Here is a 21,729-nt window from a genome sequence, read left to right as displayed (position 1 = left end):
CGATGCTCTCTACTTTGTATCATTCACGTTTGCAAGATATTTAGAAAATCTAAGGTTTAGAACTAACATAAATGCTTTTTACATTTTTGTTATAAAGGTTCCAGTAGTTTTTATATCTGCTCAATGCAGCAATTCCTCACAGTAGTCGCGTTGCGCGTGACATGAACGATACAAAGTAGACGCAGCAACAACGTAGCCTAGCAACAGAGCGTCAACAATGGATCCCGAGTACCTAGCACTAGGCATTATGCTGGCGGTCCTCTGCACAGAAATGGAAAGGAAGAAAAAGAAGAAAAGATTGTGGACTCGTTCTTGGGTTGCACGAAGAGGAGGGCTCGGGATGTCGGTGCTACATACCGAACTGGAGGTAATGTTTTATGAACATAATAAGTTAAACACTGCGCGTGAGCTCCAGCTGTTCGCGGGGTTCCCTCACGCAACTGGGGGCGGGGTTCCTTCATGTCAACAATGGATACTTCATGCGATTCCCCAAAAAATTCTGACATGCCAAACTTTTCGTCGTGGGGTTTTCGAACGTCGCAGACGAAACATCGCAGATCGCAAGCATGTCACATTACAAGACCTCGTCTCGTCGCCGACCTTTCAAATTCGTGTACGATTCGCAAATTTGTCTGCGACGAAAGAATCGGGGCAAAATCGGGCTGAAATCGTGTAGGCTGAACAAGCCATAAGAGCTCTATAGCTGGGGAGTCTATTCTTGTTTGTTTTTTGCAATAATTTTCTTATAATCTGATCTAATAAACTCTTACTTTCACTCTTCGTTTCCCGGGTTCAGCATGAGGTCCCATGACACAGATACAGTATGTGCAAAACACACATCATCATCTTCATCCTGTACACCCCGCCTCCTGTCCAAACACGCTCACAGCTGGTCTCCCATGCCGTAACCACGGTGACCCTCAGCGAAGAAGACGTACCATTTGACAGGAAGTGGGAGGCACTTCCTGGTTTTGTCTGGGAGCCAACCAATAAGAGTTAGATTGATGGACAGGGAGCGGACCACCAACTAAGTGGATTGTTGGGAAGCCTCAGCTGTGGGGGTTAGAGGATGTGTTGGGAGACATTTTAAATTCTAAGAACTTTAGGATGTGCGTGGTTCATGAGGGAGATGGACTGCCCGTGTCTCAACATGATGGTGGGAAGACATCAGAAGCACAAAAAAACTGTTTGAACTGCGTGTTTTTTTCGGAGAGATATCTTGTATGTTGTTTTTAGATTTGTATTGATTTGCAATGAGTGTGATGTATATGTACTCGCGTAAATTACTTTTTAATAAATGCAGATCCTATTGAAGTTACATGTGAAAGTTCCTCACAGACGTATTGTGGGTCTTGTGTATACGAGTTGTATCCCATGGTTATCAAAGCCAGAATCATGGCCTTTTTATACTTTTTTATTTCCAGATGAGGACATTCCCTGCTTTTTAAGCCAGATATATCCGGGCACATCTTGAAAGCTCTAGTGTCTGTCGTCCGTCCAGGTACATTTCCAAAGCATGGACCCAGTTTATGATTGGAAACAGCAGACCTCCTGCTGATATTATCTTTTAAGGTTGCACTAAGGAGCTCTAACATCTATTTTGAACTGTGCTGCGGAGACCAGAGTTTAGGAGATTATGCCATTATTAAGAAGTACTTCAAACAGAGATCAAACATTCTGTGAGTAATATTGAAATGTGGACAAGAATGCAGCCAAAATCCGCCCATATATATGCACATACTCACACTCATATGCAAGGGAGCAGCTTTATATACAACTATCAATATGTGCACTAACATACACAATATCGAAAATTTATTAGGTGACAAAAACAATCCTTCCTCATCCATTTTGTGGTCGCGTGTTTTGGCCGTGAGCAACGAGTCGTTTGACTCGTTGCTCACGTTAGAGCACATTTACCCTGTGTTACGAAACATGCAATATTTTCAGGGGGGAGAAGTGTCAAGGAAAAGCCGCGGGGTTTAGAACTTGGGAGAGATCCACGATGTGATGAGAAACCACGTGACCTCTGTGAGACACAGCACCCTGTGGCGTGCTGGTGATCTGTGAAAGAGACACTCCGACACTGTTGGAGTCGCAGGCAAGGGAGATGCATTCGCACGTGGAGAGGCACACATGATTTGACATACGCACAGGTGCAAACGAGCGCGCACACACGCACACACACACACACACACACACACACATATACATACACAGCGACCTAAAAACAACGTACACATGGCCACACCCAAACACACACACACACACATAAATGCACACACGCGCAAAACACACACACACATCAGTCATCTTCACTTTTGGTCATTTTCATCAAGGATTTTGAACAAATCATGAAACGCAATTCAGCATTTTAAATTCAAAACTCTAAGATTCCTTCAAAGTTAATCCCCATCTTCTCTCACAATCCATGGCTTTACATTTTTATTGAGAAGTTGATTTATGAATGTATTAAATGACAGCAAAGCAGTATCCCTTCAATTACACACAAACACACACCCTCGCACACACACACACACACACACACACAAACACACACCCTCACATACACAGACACAGTTGTCGCAAAAACAGCAATAAATTAAAATATGTGTCCCTTGGTGGGGGCTTTAGTCTGATGCATCTCACAACACTGAGTAAGCAAAAGGAGTATCCCTTCAATTACCCACACAGACACACACACACACACACACACACACACACACACACACACACACACAAACACACACACACAGACACACACACACACACACAGACACACGCACACAAACACACACACACACACTCACATGCACACACACAGTTGTAGCAAAAAATAGCAATAAATGAAAATATATGTCCCTTGGTGGACACTTTGGTCCGATGCGTCTCACAACACTGCGTGCATGCATCCATCTCACCAAGGGTGGCCCTGATAGAAAGAAACCCCTCACCCCAGCAGTGTAAATGCCATGCTCTATCAGTTGAGCTACGCAGGGAATCACACCCCTCACCCCGGCAGTGTAAATGCCATGTTGTACCAGTCGAGCGAGACAGGAACTAATAGGATGGATGCCTGGTCCTGGGGCCCTGCAGATCACTGGGCCAATCTAACCTCCGCACGGACAGGGCTGCTTCATTGCATTCCAGAACAGCACTGCATCGTATGACTACAAGAGAGCACCAGGCAGACTCCCACTGTGGTAAACCGTGTGCTGTGTAGCTGTGTTTATTACCCCGTGCTTATTATAGACTCTACATATCACAGCTATTTATTTGAAGTTGATTATTCTTGACACACTTAGCGGAGAAGAGAGAAGAGGAAAGGGGTGAGGAGGGGAGAAACAGAACTGGGGAGAGCGAGGAGAGGAAAGGGGTTGGAGAGCAGGGGGGGGGGGGGGGGGGGGCGGAAGAGGAGTGGAAAGAGAGGGAGGATTGGAGGAGGGGGGTGAGGAGGGGAGAGAAAGGACAGAAGCAGAGGAAAGGGGTAAGGAGGGGAGAGAAAGGACAGAAGCAGAGGAAAGGGGTGAGGAGGGGAGAGAAAGGACAGAAGCAGAGGAAAGGGGTGAGGAGGGGAGAGGGACAGGGGGATAACGGGGGGAGAGATGAGGGGAAAACGGAGGGTTGGAAGGAGGGGGGAGAGAGAAAGTGAGATCGGCCAGAGGAACAAGATGAATAGAGAGAAAAGAGCGGAGAGGAGAGAAGGAGGTGGAGGGAGGAAAAGGGCGGAGGAGAACTGTGCTATTTTCAAACCAAGTGGGTTCATACAATTCATGGTAAGCTCATCCACTGCTGAGCTGATTGGATACTGGCGAGGGTGATGCCGATCCAGGTGCTGGAGCTTGTAGGCCATGATGTTGCATTCTGGGTAGCAGAGTGACTTGGAGCAACTAGACTTGAGCAACTGGAATGCAAATAGTACCACGGGAGCTGCGTTAGCCAGCAGGGTTCCTTGTTCACGCAATGCTCGCACCTTCCAGTTTCCCTGCCCCCCCTCCCTCGCTGAACACAGGAATTATTGAGTTCTCTGTACCCTCGACAGACTCTTAACCTCTTTCGGTGAAATGCCATTTCAATACCCATACATTTCAATCCCCATGTCAGCTCTGCTATGTTTCAAGACGTGAGCCGTGAGTCTTGTGGTTTATTTAAATGGATGTGATGGAGTATTTTTCCAAGGCCTGTTTGACGTCTTCATTTAAATGTGTTCATGATTGAGTCCTTCGTTGGGTAAAAACCCTTGATCACAGCCAATACTGAAAGGGTTGATCGTAACCGATACTGAACAAGTCGAGTTCAAGTTCAATATGTATGAAAGTTTCTGTCAATGAAAAAAGAAAATGGAATTTCATTCTGGACCTTCTTCAGGCATTCCCCTAACATCAAGGCTTGGGGTTACTCACATTCCAGTGTATTTCATATCAGCATCAAAGTTGGGTTACTTTAATTCCAGTATATGTCATATATGTATATCAGCATCAAAGTTAAGGGTTACTTACATTCCAGTGTATGTCATATACGTATATCAGCATCAAAGTTAAGGGTTACTTTAATTCCAGTATATGTCATATATGCACATCAGCATCAAAGTTAAGGGTTACTAAAATTGTTTAATGTATGTCAGCATTTAATTCTAAATGTTCCCTGGTCACCACCACTGTTCAGTGACGTGGTGACAGTTCCCTCTCATGTTCTGGCGGTATTTTACACGCAAAGCTTTTTTTTGGAAAGACTATATAACGGATTAATGTATTTCAATGAAAGCAAAATAAATGTTCACAGTGAGTGTGAATGGTGAGTGTAGGCTTTGATCATCCTTGGATAGTTGGATGATGAAATGAAAAACCGGAGTAAACTAATCCAAAGAGATGAAACATCTCAACCACAGAAACAGGGTTCCACACAATGTCCGGCCAGTGTGAAGCAGAGGCCTGTTTCAAGGGGTCTCTGTTTTAATAGAGTAACACTTAGTTATTCAACTGTATTTTAATTGTAACAGGGCAAAAACAAGAACGCTGGAAAGTAACAAGAAAATCTGTAATTTTGAACTCATCTAGGTTTATAGCACAAAGTCACTTTTTTGGAAAGAATCAATTCTAGAAATATAGGCTTTAATTGTTCCCCGCCTCACTTTTGATAAAATATCAGCCAAATTTTAAATGAATGTCTATAACAATGGTAATAACAATGGGGTAGCAGCCATTGCGTGTGTGGTCAGTGACCTTCATCATGGCGTCGTTCACACTTCACTGAGCAACTGGGAGGAGAGGAGAGGGGAGGGTGGGAGAGAGAAGGGGAGAAGAGAGGGGAGAGGAGGGAGGTGGAGAGATGAGAGGAAAGGAGGGAAGAGGAGAGGGGAGGGGGGAAGGAGAAGGGGAGAAGAGAGGGGAGAGGAGGGAGGAGGAGAGATGAGAGGAAAGGAGGGAAGAGGAGAGGGGAGGGGGGAAGGAGAAGGGGAGAAGAGAGGGGAGAGGAGGGAGGAGGAGAGATGAGAGGAAAGGAGGGAAGAGGAGAGGGGAGGGGGAAGGAGAAGGGGAGAAGAGAGGGGAGAGGAGGGAGGAGGAGAGATGAGAGGAAAGGAGGGAAGAGGAGAGGGGAGGGGGGAAGGAGAAGGGGAGAAGAGAGGGGAGAGGAGGGAGGAGGAGAGATGAGAGGAAAGGAGGGAAGAGGAGAGGGGAGGGGGGAAGGAGAAGGGGAGAAGAGAGGGGAGAGGAGGGAGGAGGAGAGATGAGAGGAAAGGAGGGAAGAGGAGAGGGGAGGGGGGAAGGAGAGTGGAGGGGAAGAACGAGGGGAGGAGGAGAGATTGTGGGATAGAGGAGACGGGAGAGGAGAGATGAGGGAAGGGAGGGGAGAGGAGCGATGAGGGGAGATAGAGATAGAGAGAGAGGAAGGGGTGGGAGAGGGAGAAGGTAAATGGGGGAAAGAAGGGAAGGAATGAGAGAGCAAGAGAATAAAGAGTAAGAGAGGGGAGATACAGAGGATTGGATAGAGGATTGTAGGGGAGTGGAGAGGGGAGGAAGATGGGACAGAGGAGGAGAAAGGAGAGAGAATGGGGAAGTGTTCTATTCATCCCAGTTTGTGTTTATTCAAATGTGGTTAGATTAAACAACCGCCACTTTCTTGTGTTTATGTTTTCTGACAGCTTCTGCTTGTGTTGCTGATATTTTGTTTCACACATGACAGCTAAATTATGAAATGACGAGGAGATGGCAAATAAATTAAGTTTGGCTGGGCCGTCATTTTATATAAATGATTATAGTGTTAAGTGGTATTGTATTGATTTGTATGATGTGAAGAGATCATCTTATTGTCAACCAGCTCTGTGGCCAAAGTTAATTATAATGACAATGTAATCAAGACTTTTGTTGATATCATACATAGACATTGATGCAATGATCCTGTCTTGGTTAGATTTTGTGGAATGGCATTTATTCGTAAACATGTTATATATATCTTGCCAATGTTCAAATTTTAACGTGGGGGCAATCACCTTTTGAAACGACAAGAGACAGGTTCCTTTATGTCCCTCAGGTGGTTCCTTAGGATAACCTGGTAATGAATGAGTTTATTAGCGCACTCACTGCGATGATGTCACCATCTGGTGGGCTTTCTATATATAGAGCGACAGTAAAGGTGACCACTGAGGCAGGGAGTGGGCGAGAGACAATTAATGTTCCCTTGCCCCCCCCCCCCCCCCCCCCCCCCCAAGACACGAGAGCGATCAAGCGCAACCCATGCACGCAATGCAGCAACTGCACACGCACACATGGTAATACATGCACGCACATTGGCACAGCGCCAAGCAAAAAGACACATACACCATTATACGTGCACGCAAGCGCACACATAAAATAACTGAAAGTCAGAGAGCCGCTTCTTCGCTGACATTGATGACGGACACTTGAGGGTTATCGTTTCAGCATATTTAGGGCTTATTTCAAAATCACATTTACAGAGTGGAGGAAAATGTCTTTCTTCTCTCGCCCACTCTCTTTTTCTCTCTCTCTCGCTCTATCTCCACCTTTCACACATACACACATATACGTCCTTTATACGGGAACCCATTCAGTCAGGTCATAAATACAAGGTCTGATGTGGAAGCTAATAATGTTGATGGGAGTGAGAGTGTGTGTGTGTGTGTGTGTGTGTGTGTGTGTGTGTGTGTGTGTGTGTGTGTGTGTGTGTGTGTTTACTTCAGACCACACATAAATTCCTTTTCCCTTTCAGGACCTCTTCCAGCCAAATACATAACATAAACCCCAGTCAGACACACAGGTTAATGCACATTTTTTATTAATTTCACCGTTGTCTGTTTTAACTAAGAAACATTGTCTTTTAATCCTTCAGGTTCCGCCAACTACAAGGATGAGCAGAACCACAACAACCAGACTACCTGCCCCCAGTGGCCATTCTTGAGAACATGAGATACTAAGAGATTTAGAAGTAAAGGGTTTTTGAAGAACAATCTTACCCCCCCCAAAAATTGAAATATGGCAACAGCGCCATCTGTTGGTGTCAGTTGTTTGTGAAATCGTATATTGGGACAGTGCTTTTGGTATGGTTTTGGTTTACAATTTTCCCTGGTGTCCAACTGGTAATATTTGATGAATTAAGTCGCCATGACCTGGCCAATAGTGTGTCCAAATTCAGGGGAGTCTGTTCTGTTGACCATTGTGAAGTCGAGTGTGCTGCTTCCGTGTTTACACACACACATACAAACACATTTCAGGTTAGGCGACAATGTGTAAAGAATGAGGCCTCTTCCGTTTCCTTGTTGGTGATAGACAGAGCAAACAGAGTCTGATACATAATTAGGGAGTAATTTTACACAGATTTTTATATGGAATTGTAATTGGTCTTAAAAAGGCCACAATGGTGCTGCAACCTACTGTTGCCAAAGTGTGTTAGTGCACAGGAAACACTGTATTAGTCTCTCTTAATCATTTTATTCAAAGTAAGATGATTCCTTATATTGTTTGTTGGCCCAGGTCAGATGAATGGCAAGACGTTGGCTTGTACAGTTTGTGTTTTATGCTATGGGACACATCTTTATGATAGTAGAAAGTGTCTGTTTACAAAGGAAAAGTGGCATAATAGCCCGAGTCATTGACATTTCTTCTCCCTCTCAAATACCATCAGTTATTTACAGGCTTAAACTGGTAATTACACCCTTTTATTTATTGGAAAGCTTTCTTGTCACCAAAGTTCATTACCAAATGTATTTTAAAATATCTTTGCCTAGCAACAAACATACAGGGAAGAGGTTATTTTCAGTAATAAATTAACTGATCTGCCAAACACATTCACAGCATTAAACTGGACATTAAACATTAAAGTGGACACAGCCATCCTGGCCATAGCTGTTTACACTTGGCCAGAGAGGCACATCCCAGATGAGAAGTCATCAATTTGGACTTTATAACACAAGATTATTTCTGTGCTTCACACAGATCTTGCACGAGATACTTCATCCGTGGCAGTTTTTTAAAGTGTTTTGACTTTTACAATGAACCCTAAAGTAGAAACATTATGTCCTGGTTGTGTGTCCTCTACGCCCCCCCCCCACACACACACACACACACACACGTCTGACTCAGCCCTGACCTTTGACCTTTGGGTTGTTGTTGTTTTTCTGCCGTGGTAACAATGAGGGTCTGTGACTCACAAACATAACATAAATACATGTTATATCAGCTGAGGTACTTCCGAAGGACTTTTTGGCTTCCTGACAAACCGTTGAAATGGAAACAGTCGAGACATTTTAAATTAGCATTGTGAATGATTTGGGACCATACTTCCTGTACAGCGACCAATACAGTGTTCATTTAGCTCAGAGTCACTTCCTCCTCTCTGTGAATGGACGGTACACCTCCCAGTCCCCTTACTGTTACCGTGCCCGGGCGACGTTTCTTTAAAGTTCCATCATTTCCTATTCCTTCATACACGGTGAGCAACACTCAAAACATCTTCAAATGGCGGCGCGCTGTCGCACTTCATCAACAGTCCTTGACAATTAAATCGTCATGGCACCGACGGGTTACGCAAAAAAAGGTTCAGACTGTTTGTCATTGCGCAATTTGTGGCACAAACTGTTATCGTTCTACTCCCTTTGCCTCATGAGCGGGGCGGCACCACGGAAGGAAGGAGGACTCGTGTTCTCAGCCCGCGGTCGCCGCCCCGGCAGACTGAAGAATCCTATCAGCCCTGTAACCACCGCCACCCCCACCACCTCTGGGCTGTTGCGTCGCAGCAGTCCCCCTCCCCCACCCCCAAGTTTGTTTTTAGTGTGTGGTCAAAGGGCCTCATTCACCTAGCGGCCATCTTGGTGATAATCGCCAAGATAGCGGCCAGCTGAACAAGGCCCACGGCGGTTACTTCCTCCCGCTGAGGATGGTCATCTGTAGACACTCCTCCTTCAGCGCCACCAGCTCCGTCTTGTAGCCGCCCGCCTTGGTGCCGTCGGCGTACACGCACGGCTGCTTCTTGGCCGACAGCGGCGTCTCCACCGAGACGGAGTTGGCGGCGTTGAGGAAGTCGGCGTCGGCGTGCGACGGCGAGCCGGAGCCCTTACGGCCGCGGCGGCGGCGGCACGCGGCGTCCACCAGCGAGGTCAGCGCCCGGCCCACGTCGTGCCGCGCCCCCTCGTTGACGAAGCAGTACAGGATGGGGTCGGCCACACAGTTGAGGCTGGTGAGCGCCAGCGACACGTGGTAGGCGGCGAACATGCTCTCCTCGTTGCCGCAGTCACAGGGCTTGTTGAGGAAGAGCACGCTGCGCCACAGCAGCAGCACGTGGTACGGCCCGAAGCAGAAGAGCACGATGAGGATGAGGCTGAGCGCCAGCCGCTGGATCTTGGCCTTCTCCTCGCGCTCGGTGGACACGTTGCAGCGCACCGCCACCAGGATGCCGCGGTACGCCACCAGCATGGCCGTCCAGGGCGCCAGGAAGCCCAGGAAGGTGCGGTAGAGGTTCATGCCCGCCACCCACTCCTGCATGGGGTACTTTTCAAAGCAGAAGGTGTGGTTGAAGCGGTCCTGGAACAGCTCGTTGTGGAAGAGCGGCGCCGAGTTGGCCACGATCTCGCAGATCCAGACCAGCGCGCTCACCAGGATGGCTGAATATGGGGGAGGGGGGGGAGAGGTGGAGGAGGAGGAGGAGGAGGAGAGGGAGAGAGGAGAGGGAGGGAGGAGATGAGAGGGAAGGTAAGAGGTGGAGGAGCAGAAAAATTATATACTGAACTACAAAAATACTGAACTACGAAAATACTATATTATTAAAAGTCTGATCTACTAAATACTGAACTACGAAAATACTAAACTACGGAAATATAATGAACTACGTAAATACTGAACTACGAAAATACCGAACTACAAAAATACTTCACGTTCATAACTAATATGTACCACATACAGTATATTTACAGCAATGTTTATCATACACACATACAACAACATACAACAATATGGAAAATGTACACCTCTGGAAGCACAGTGGCACCTCTTGATTTATCATCAGAAAATCCAAATGAGACGTCGGACTCAAAGCCTCGCTCTCTGAGGTTCTCTAGACCTGGCGAACCCGACCCGAACCCCTCCGGCGTACCTGTTTTGATCCGGCGGACCTTGGCGAAGCGCATGGGGTAGGCCACGGCCAGGTAGCGGTCCAGCGAGATGCAGCACAGGAAGGCGATGCTGACGTAGATGTTGGTGTAGAAGATGAAGCCGAACAGCTTGCAGCTCTCCTCGCCATGGATCCAGTGGTCGTGCTGCAGGAAGTAGTCGATCCACAGCGGCAGCGTGGCGATGTACAGCAGGTCGGCCACCGACAGGTTGATCAGGTAGATGCCCAGCTCGTTACGCTGCCGCACCTGAGGACGGGGCTAGTGTCAGGTGGCGGCCGGATTTGGTCGTGCTCACGGAGTTATCATTGGATTAGGATTCAATTAGGAATTTGATCGAATTGGAAGAGGTTTGAAAGGACAGATTAAATTAGATGAATGGATAATATTAGGATTAGATAAAGATTAGACTATGATTAGATAAATGTAGACCGATTAAAATTTGATCCGTTCGATCGGTTGATTCCTTAAGCAAAAGGTTGAGCAACGAAATACTCACGCACATGGCAATTGTTGATTTGTTAAACACAGTGCTGTAGAATACAAAACACCTAGTAGTTCTAGTAGCTCTCTACAAAAAGAGACAAGAGGCAAAGGGAAACCGGGAAGTAACAAGGATATGTGTGCGTGTGAGTGTGTGTGGTTCGTGCGTGAGTAAGTGAGTGAGTGTGCCAGTGTGCGTATGCGCCCTTGCGTGTGAGTGTGTGTGTGCGTGCGTACGTGCGAGTGTCTCACCTGCATGTACGCAGCCCACAGGGCCATGCAGTTGGTGGGGAGGCCCAGGACGATGACGATGATGTAGAGGGTGGGCTGGAAGTACTGGTCCACCTTGCTGTCCACTTCACAGAACGAGATGTTGCACATTGTCCTTGCTGTGCGTCAGATCGATGCATACAAAGTGTGTGTGTAGGCGTATTTGTTTGCGTGCGACCGTTTTCTTTCTCTCCAGAGTTTATTTAGGTTGCCAAGTTACTCTCAGCTCTGCGCATTCCTGGCAGGTTTCGGTTGGTTCGCGGTCCGGTGGTCACCTGAACCACCTGCCGGTCTTCGTTCTAAGGCGGGCGTCGCAGGGAGACGCCGGATCAAGACGGCAGCGTTGTCGTGTCCAGGGCTGAGGCTAGGCAGAGGACCGTTCATGGTTGTGTTAAAAACCTCACACTGTCTGTCGGCCCTGTCTGTCAGTCTGACACTCTCCCTCCCTCTCGCCGTCTGTCTCTGGTTGTTTGTCTCTCTGTCCGTCTCTGTACCTCCTTCTGTCGCTCTCTCTGTCTGGCTGTCTCTCTACATCGCTCGCTCTGTCCGTCCGCCTTACCGCCTGTGTCCGTCCGACCGCCTGTGCCTGTGTCTGTCTCCCTCTCTCTCTGTCAGTCTGCAGGCTCCTGATCCCCCCCCGTGTGTGTCTCTGTGAGGGGGCGTTAGGGAGGACAGAGCCTCTCTTCCTCCTGCTAAGGAGGGGATCTAAACAGCTGGGGGAAGGAGAGCGGCGTTATCAACACGCCAGCAGCCCTGCTCTCGCTCTGAGCGCCGGCTCATCAATCTCTCTCACAGCGGGCCGCGGGCCGCGGGGGCAGCCCGTACACACGCGCCTCCATGGGGTGGGACGGGATCTGACCCGGTACGTGTGGACAGGGGGGCTCAGGGTTTGAGGGGCGTCGTGTTGGGGGGATTGTGAGAGACGAGGAGACTCACTGATTGTGTGTGTTCACTTGTTTGGTAGGCTGTGTGAGTGTGTTAGTGTGTGTGTGTGTGTGTGTGTGTGTGTTAGTGTGTGTGTGTGTGTGTGTGTGTGTGTGTGTGTGTGTGTGTGTGTGTGTGTGTGTGTGTTGAGGGTTATCTCTTGCTCCTTTACAGTTTGTGGGGCGGTCTCAGTGCAGGTGCAGCCCTGAACGGGACCTGATGGACGACCAGGAGGTTTCCTGCAGCCTTGAGGCCACGCCCTTTAACCAGGAGCATGCTCATCTGGAGAGAGAGAGAGAGAGAGAGAGAGAGAGAGAGAGAGAGAGAGAGAGGGTTAGAATGCGAAGACAAAATATGGAGTTAGATTCCTGGTTCGAAAGTAGTGGAGAGAGTACATAAGAGAGGGAACGTCTAAAAAGGACTGAGAGTGAGCAAAAGATGTGTTCAATTGGGAAAGAGTGAGAACGGAGGGCGAGAGAGGCCGAACAGTGACGGACGAGGTATAACACAAGGGAGACCGGGGCCTGGGATCAGTCAGCGAGTGAAGGATCAGCACAGGACAAACAGTTATAGAGAGAGAGAGAGAGCGGGAGAGAAAGGGCAAGAGAGAAAGCACTTAAAACATTTGATTTAATAAGTGCAAGGACTGCAATTTGTCTCAGAGACTTACTTATTGTCAAATCACAAAGACTCTCATGTACAGAACATACCCTTTGCAAATTGGCAGTGGTACCAGATCCACAACATGCACAGTTCTCTACTCACACAACGTCTCTCTGGATGACTATAAAAGTCACAGAAAGTATCCATCAAGAAGTGCAGTAAATAGCATAATCTTTATTCAGCCAAATGTGCAAAGCTGCTGACTGTTGGGACATACCCTGATTTATGTCATGACATAAATATCATATGATATACGAAATACATAGGATCTACGATAGAAATGCCGTTTTTGGTTCAAGCCAGGTATTTGGACCAGTGATTGTGAGCAGAAGCGACAGAGCACGGTAGTGAAGGGATGAAGGGGGTTCCTTGTGGGGAAGGAACCCGTTGGATACCCAGTGGCTGCCAGCCTACCTACAGGCATCCTAGAACAACACGCCTCACCTACACCTGTTCATCCATGTTAGGTAAGTTAGGTTAGGTAAGGTTAGGTTATCTTCTATTGTCCCTTTTAGGAAAAATTATTCCTCCGCTTTTTGACCCATCCGGGAGCCGGTGAATACGTACACACTTGCACACACTCACACAGACAGACAGAGGAGTGACCTTATCAGAGGTCACTCCTCCACACACAGGTCACACCGGCACACCCGGAGCAGTGGCAGCCACAGTGCAGCGCCCGGGGAAATGACTCGGTTCAGCTAGTGACCCGGGGAATGTATCAATCAACTCATTCCCTGGGAGTCCTTTTTGAATAGAAAATGAGAACATTTACAGTAACGCACAGTTGACCGATATTCAATCTTCAGCCTCTCGTCTCTCCACATCTGTTTGCAAGTAGAAGCAACTTGTACAATACACACACACACACACACACACACACACACACACACACAAGGAGTTCATAAGAAGAGGAAACTCTGATGTTGGTATGTGGCTTCATAACTGGTTTATCTGCCATTTCGTCTTTTTCCCTCTACGGTCACTGGTCCTGTTTGCACAACAACATCAACACACACTATCTTATCTGCACACTCCGTAGCCTACTATTGTTCACCGGAGAATGGCTGCTTTACCGGGGACGGTCATGGCAGCAGCAGGAATTCAAAGTATCTGCCGGCCATATGGTAGCAGAAACTGGAGGAATTGTGGGAGGGGGGGAGGTGTAATGAATTAATGGGTATGACTCTTAGCCATTGTTCACTGACATTTTCTGTCCGCGCCTCTTAATCACACTGCACACATTTAATGCCTGCAATGTAGGCAACGCAACACAGACCTCTTGTCAGAGCAGAACTAGGCCTAGAACAGGTTCATTGAGATGATGTTATTAATCCAAGGAAAGGATTATTAATAATAAATGTTGTCACAACTGCTATACCCATGTACTAGCCTAAATGATACTCTAATATGTAGGCTACCAAAAACTTTAGAAATATATGTTACATATTCTTAAATAACAATATCAGCTCCTTAATGCTAAAAAGAGAGCAAGACAAGATATTTATATCTCCAAGGTTCAATTTCCCCAACTAATCCTCAAGCAGCGGTGTGAATAATTCACTGACACATCTCCAGAAAGCTTCCTGTTAATAGAGTACCCACGCACCCACCCCACTATAAACACAACACAAGCCGGAGATCCATATCGGATGCGACCGAGCGAGAGTAAAGTGGTTCTGCCGTCCTACTGGGTGGTATGTTACGTGACACCCCAGATGGCTATCGCTGAGTCCTTATCGCGTCTCGCTTGCTGCCGAGGGCCGGGTGAGCGTGCCGAGCGGTTGGAGCGTGTGCTGAGGGGTTAGGGAGCGGTTAGTGAGCGTTAGCATTTGGTGAGCAATCTCCAACCCACGGTTGAGATCCAGGTCCTTAAGGAGCGGGAAGGGGTTTGAGCATCTTTCTCAAGGAGGCCTTCAAGAATCCGGGGAACATTTGAGAATTCACTAGCCACTAGCTAGAAGTCACTTGCCACTTGTTGGAAGTCACTAGCCACTAGTTGGAAGTCACTAGCCACTAGTTGGAAGTCACTAACCACTAGTTGGAACTCACTAGCCACTAGCTGGAAGTCACTAGCCACTAGTTGGAAGTCACTAACCACTTGTTGGAACTCACTAGCCACTAGCTGGAAGTCACTAGCCACTAGCTGGAAGTCACTAGCCACTAGTTGGAAGTCACAAGTCACTAGCTGGAACTCACTTACCACTAGCTGGAAGTCACTAGCTACTAGCTTAAAGTCACTAGCCAATAGCTGGAACTCACTAGCCACTAGCTGGAAGTCACAAGTCACTAGCTGGATGTCACTAATCACTAGCTGGAAGTCACTAGCTGGAAGTTGCTAGTCCATCCATCCATCTAGGGAGTCTTTGGTCGTAATCAGTCGCAAGTCCATCCCTGACCAATCAGCACCCATTAGCAAAATGCTAGCGTGTATGGCCAACAACGGCCCAACGGTTCCGCATGTTCAATATATATATATATATAACTTGCGGAATCTACAATTAAATCTGTGATATTTCAACGACAAGCAGGTGAAAGAGATACATTTAGCCGTCTAGCCCCATAGACCCCCATTCAACCTGTACTCATGCGATCACACCCAGTGGAATTCTAATGGAACTGCAATCAAGTTTGATACAATGAGGCTCAATAGAGAGTGCGAACGCTTCCGTAGACGGGCTCTGCTAAAAGTCACTAACCATTAAATGGAAGTCGCTAGCCACTACTAGACCGACCCCCCCCCCCCCCCCCCACACACACACACACTTCTTTTGCTAAGAAGTATCGCCTTTTAGAATTTTTATTCAGCGATGTGGAAAACCAAAAGACAAACAGAACATAAAAAACAACATAAACAAAGTCTTGGAGGGTTGGATTCCGCAAACCAAAGCCAATCACAGATTTGTTTTGGGAGTCCGTATTTGGTATTCATTTGGGGCTGTTGTATTTTATCTCCCTCTTAAACAGTGTTTAGCAAGGTTGAGGTACCAGAAGAGGAGAAACAGGCCGGCGTGTGCAATGTCTTCCCTGTATGCAAATTTGAGCCCTGCAGCACAACACATGTGCTTTACATAAAAAATATGAAAAGCACTTTGGAAAGAAGAAAGAATGACCTCATCTCATAGACCAAGCAAATGAGCAGGAGACTAAATTAGGCATTTGTGTGTTGGTCCTTTTCATTTAGGACTTTTGGCAACAACAAAAACAGGAAACACAACACAAAGACAAAGACCTTTTAGGACTTCTAAGACTGCTATCTCTTAATGTTTGGATTCCTACAAAGGTAATCAACATCCTCTCCCCCAATCCATGGGTTTACATCTATAATGAGATGTTGATTTATGGTTGTAGTAAGTTTACAAAATATGTGTATCCCTTCAATTACAAACACACACACACACACAAAAAAACACACAGACACATACACACACACAAATACACACACACACACACACACAGGCACAGGCACACACACACACACACACACACACACACACACACACACACACACACACACACACACACACACACACACACACACACACACACACACACACACACACAGCTTCGCTCTTCTCGTCCATCAAACCTGACAGCTCCAGTACTGAGAAGTATACATCCGCATGTACTCATTACATTCACACTGAGTCATTAAAGGGGTCAAGCTGTTTCCCTAAAACAGTGTTTCTCATATTGGGGTAAACCAAGGGTGCTTTGAAAGATTTCAGGGGGTACTTGGGAAAATATGTAGGAAAATAATGTATTTTTTTGTTGTTTTATTATTGGCTACGGACAGAGTAAAAAAGAATCCACCTCAATACAATCAATAACAATTGGAATACTCACAGACAAGTTCAGTATATCTTCACAATGGAAGACAAAATCACGAGTTTTTGTTTTTTTCACTCAACTTAATATTTGAACCACACATTTATTTACATGTCCACAACAAATAACATGCATATACATCATTTATATTAATTTAAAACCTTTCACTTTTGTGCTTGTGAAAGGTAAAAAAAATAGGGGTTTAGATTAGTAAAATCTTTTTTTACCAGAATACCAAGAGGGATTAGCCTCAAAAGCTAACAGCTTCTAGTCAAACAACATCTTTATGGAAATGAAAATATCCAAAATAAAACTGAAGCGCATTGGACACCCGTGGGAATGGCAACCATTTCCCAGTGCTGGTATCGCAGAGGACGTTTCTGTCATAATGTAGCACACATCTGTTGACTCAGCTTCACTTTGTTTGTGTATGGAATTCATAGGGTGTCCAGATGTCTGGTTTTTGTCAAGTACAAACATATGGAATACACACACAGACACACGCACAGATTCATACAGACACACAAAAGGCCAATGGACTATGGCTGATGGGCAGAAGACAAGGAATTTTGTGAAGATGTGAACTTTTAAAGCATCAAGTCTGTTCCGAGTGTCAGGAACAGACTGACTAAGCCCTTCATGTCTGCTTTCTCACTTTGCCTTGGTATTAATGAGCAAAAGACTCCCCCTAAGGCCCCAAGTGAGGCATCAAATGCAACATGTTGTACAATGTACAAAGAGTAGACATTGTTGAAACACCTTAACATTAACATGTCAATCCCAAACTATTTAGGGTTTGGACTATTTGAACATTTGGAGACCAGCGTTGTCATTGGCTGCTGGTTTGAAACGAGTCCGGCCTCCTTTCTCAGCAGAAACTCTGGTACTGGTTGAATCAGCTGAGTTCTCCCTACGGTGTTATTTCATTGGTTTTAAATATATCTTGACAGCCTACTTGGTAATTTTCTGCATTAATGCTTTTTTCCAAATAATTATGTGACCTTCCAAACAGATGCCAATACCAAAAATGGAAATACATTGACTTTTAAGGCTTTTGGCTTCCTTAGAGCCCACCAAATAACACATGAGATATTTGCTGGCATATTTTCTTTTGTTGAGTCTGTTTTTGGTGGTAACAGAAACTATACATGCTACATGGTCATGAGAGGACCTAAACATATCAATATCCTACTTTACAGCTAAACTTAGATCAAATCACCGATGTGATGAAATGTATCTTATAAATGTTCTGACCACACAACAACTAGCTCCTGCCGGGATGCCTGTAGATTAATCTATTTTAGAAGATGTCAAAAATGATCTCAAATTTCTAATGCAACATGGTCAGCACAGTATGTAACTGCCTTTTAATTAATGTTTAACTTTTCGCTGTTTCGAAAAGCAGGGACAGATTGACAAATATAATTCAAAAGCAAGGAATTGGTAACGTTTAACAGGATACATTAATCAAACAGCCTGCTCAATTTCAAATGGATGGATAACAAATCCTACATTTATGATATGTATATGTGTAAGTCGTTTATATGCATTTAATATTTTGTATGGTTGTTCTATATATGTCTGTCCATGAAAACATATGAACTGTATGTGTGTATAGTTTGTGTACAGTGTGTGTGTGTGTGTGTGTGTTTGTGTGTCTGTAGATTCATCTATTTTAAAAGATGTCAAAAATGATCTCAAATTCTATTTCTAGTGCAACATGGTCAGCACAGTATGTAATTGCCTTTTAATTAATTTAACTTTTCACTGTTTCGATGCCATTGTGCCTAAGTGTTGAATCAGTAAGTTGTTTGTGGCGTTGCCTGATAAGCAGTTTACATGACGTACATGGACCGCCGGGATCACTGAGGGGCCTGTGTTACCTTAAAACGCATGCAAGGAAAACCTTGTGTCAGACCATCAGGGGGGGCCAGCAATCTAGTCGCTTTTGAATCCATCTGCCTGTTAATGTCATCCGTCCGTCCATTCATCCATCCATGTTATTCCATCCATCTTTCATCCATCAATCCATAAAGGTATTTTCCTGGCGGATAATATCTGGCGAGTGTCCGTCGGTATCTGGTCAGTATAGCTGGTGGTGAGTCACATGTAGTATGTATTATGAGCGAAAGTCTGTTAAATACAGCAGGACACAGCTGTGGAACATTTCAGGAAGTGAATCAAATGTGTGTGTGTGTGTGTGTGTGTGTGTGTGTGTGTGTGTGTGTGTGTGTGTGTGTGTGTGTGTGTGTCTGGCTTCCTTGACCTTTTAATAACCTGGCGATACATCAGACGCTGCTGGGGTACACCGGACGGAAAGAACAGGTTGATTTAGGCCTCTATTGTAGACGTGCGCACATACACACATGCACTCTTACATATTCATATACATGCACGCACACACACAAACAGGTCCAGAAGTAGACTGTTTTGACTGCGCCTTAAAATACCCACTTTCACTCTCTCTCTCTCTCTCTCTCTCTCTCTCTCTCTCTCTCTCTCTCTCTCTCTCTCTCTCTCTCTCTCTCTCTCTCTCTCTCTCTCTCTCTCTCTCTCTCTCTCTCTCTCTCTCTCTCTCTCTCTCTCTCTCTCCCATCATCGGACACCAGGTCTTGTAATGCGTTCATAACACCGAACACCTGATGGGCTTGGACGGCGGGCTGGCCTGTGCTCAACGTGTGGGTGTGGAATGGGAGAGCACACAGGGATCTGGGAGATGTGAGGGCTCGCCTGCCACCAAGGTGTTTAGATGGGACATGAAGATACAGGGCTCTTCTCCCTGGGAAATTAGAACCGCACGCGTAACCCTAACGCAGACAAAGCAGGGACAGATTGACAAATATAATTCAAAAGCAAGGAATCGGTGACGTTTAACAGGATACATTAATAAAACAGCCTGCTCAATTTCAAATGGATGGATAACAAATCCTACATTTATGATATGTATATGTGTAAGTCGTTTATATGCATTTAATATTTTGTATGGTTGTTCTATATATGTCTGTCCATGAAAACATATGAACTGTATGTGTGCATAGTTTGTGTACAGTGTGTGTGTGTGTGTGTTTGTGTGTCTGTACGTGTGTTTGTGTATGTGTGTGTGTGTTTTATGTGTGTGTGAGTGAACACTGTGTAGTTGAGTGAGGGTGTGTGTGAGCACTGCATATGTGCATGTGTGTGTGTGTGTGTATGTGTGTATGTGTGTACACTGTATGTGTGTGTGTGTGTGTTTGTATACTGTATGTGTGTGTGTGTACACTGTATGTGTGTACACTGTGTGTGTGTGTATGTGTGTGTGTGTGTTTGTACACCGTATGTGTGCATGTGTTTACACTGTATGTGTGTACACTGTATGTGTGTGTGTGTGTGTGTGTGTGTGTGTGTGTGTGTGTGTGTGTTTGTACACTGTATGTGTGTACACTGTATGTCTGTGTGTGTGTGTGTGTGTGTACACTGTATGTGTGTACACTGTATGTGTGTGTGTGTGTGTACACTGTATGTTTGTACACTGTATGTGTGTGTGTGCGTGCGTGCGTGCGTGCGTGCGTGCGTGCGTGTGTTTGTACAATGTATGTGTGTACACTGTATGTCTGTGTGTGTGTGTGTGTGTGTGTGTGTTTGTACACTGTATGTCTGTGTGTGTGTGTGTGTGTGTGTGTTTGTACACTGTATGTGTGTGAGTGTGTGCACTGCACGGGGGGGCCTGCGGTCCCTGGGTTCGTCCCGGGGCAGGGCCCCCCTGTCGGCATCCCAGTCGGTGAAGGGGCCAGCTGATTAACGTGTGCTGGGGAATGAATAAATAAGCAGGCTTGGCGTTTCCTCGGTAGCCATTGTAATCAGCGGCCAGCTGTGTGCTTTGGGGAGACGGCCCGGTGCGGTCACTGCGAGCACATCCACGGGCTGAGAACTTCCTGTGTGATGTCAGAGCCTGCAGTGAACTGGGTCGCACTGGTCATACTGGTTCTGATAACTGTCTCTTCTTGAACCAGTCTGAACGTCTGGAGCCATCAGCTTATCGCCCTCAGAAATGCAAATCTTAGTTTTTTTCTTGGCTGCTTCCCGACCACAAACGCTAATTCAGGACCTTGGGTGTGATGTGTATTTTTCCCGTTGTTAAAGACCATGCTTATTGGATTTCTTTATAGCATAATCAATAACTCAATACCTTATGAGGATATGACTTTAACCCAACCCCCTCTTTAAAGAGTAAAAAATAGGACAAAAGAGTGTTGCAGGCTAGAGAGAAAGAGAGAAAGAGCGAGAGACAGAGTGAGAGAGAAGGGAGAGAGAATGAGAGACAGAGAGGGCTGCATTATTAAATAAAGGAATTATATAAATAATCATAGCTAGATACAATCCTCATTAAATCAATACAAATAGGAACTCATCTGCAGAAATCATTACTGCGACCCCTGGCCCGTGGTGTTTGTGTACTTTGGAGCGGCGGTAAACATCCATCATGTCATGATGTCTGGTCGCGTCCCAGGAGAGGGCCTCTTGGTTGAAGAGCCCTCGCCACAGAGCGTCAGGACTCTCCAGAGATCTGCTAACTTCAGTGAGGACGGGACGTCCGGGGACACATCAGAACAACAGCTAAGCTAACATCACCCATTAATCACTCTTTAAACATGCTAGCATGGGAACCACCACCGCCAACTTAGTCTTGACGGTTTTCCGATGACAGGTTAATAAGATGAAATAAAATAAAGGAAATTATTTGTTGATTCATGGTTCATTCACAGAAAATTGTACAATATATAATAATTATATCGATCAAAATACATTTTCCCAATGAATCGTTTTAGTGTTCTGATAACATCTGCTTTCCAAATATTTGGTTGCCTTATTTGTTTCCTCCATGATTTAACGAAGTAGGCCTACTTTATAGTTTCCCTTGTACTGCTCATGAGAAAAAGTCAGCAGATGTACAACTTAAACTGTTC

General features: G+C 45.8%; 1 protein-coding gene across 1 annotated transcript in view; it reads right to left on the bottom strand.

Moving 5' to 3' along the window:
• Positions 1 to 7,288: 7,288 nt before the first annotated feature.
• Positions 7,289 to 21,729, bottom strand: part of gpr4 (G protein-coupled receptor 4) — a 33,768-nt gene continuing 19,327 nt past the window's right edge. Inside the window, exons 2-4 of the mRNA XM_079732219.1 lie at positions 11,354 to 12,577; positions 10,603 to 10,867; positions 7,289 to 10,114 (exon numbers count right to left, since the gene is read on the bottom strand). Coding sequence (XP_079588345.1) covers positions 9,372 to 10,114; positions 10,603 to 10,867; positions 11,354 to 11,482 — 1,137 coding nt within the window. The 5' untranslated portion in view covers positions 11,483 to 12,577 and the 3' untranslated portion in view covers positions 7,289 to 9,371. The remainder of the gene's footprint in view (positions 10,115 to 10,602; positions 10,868 to 11,353; positions 12,578 to 21,729) is intronic.

Source organism: Pollachius pollachius, assembly GCF_949987615.1.
Source record: "Pollachius pollachius genome assembly, chromosome: 3".
In the NCBI taxonomy this organism is placed as follows: Eukaryota; Metazoa; Chordata; class Actinopteri; order Gadiformes; family Gadidae; genus Pollachius; species Pollachius pollachius.
Note: the sequence above shows the minus strand (reverse complement) of the source record. Positions and strands in the feature narration are given on the sequence as shown.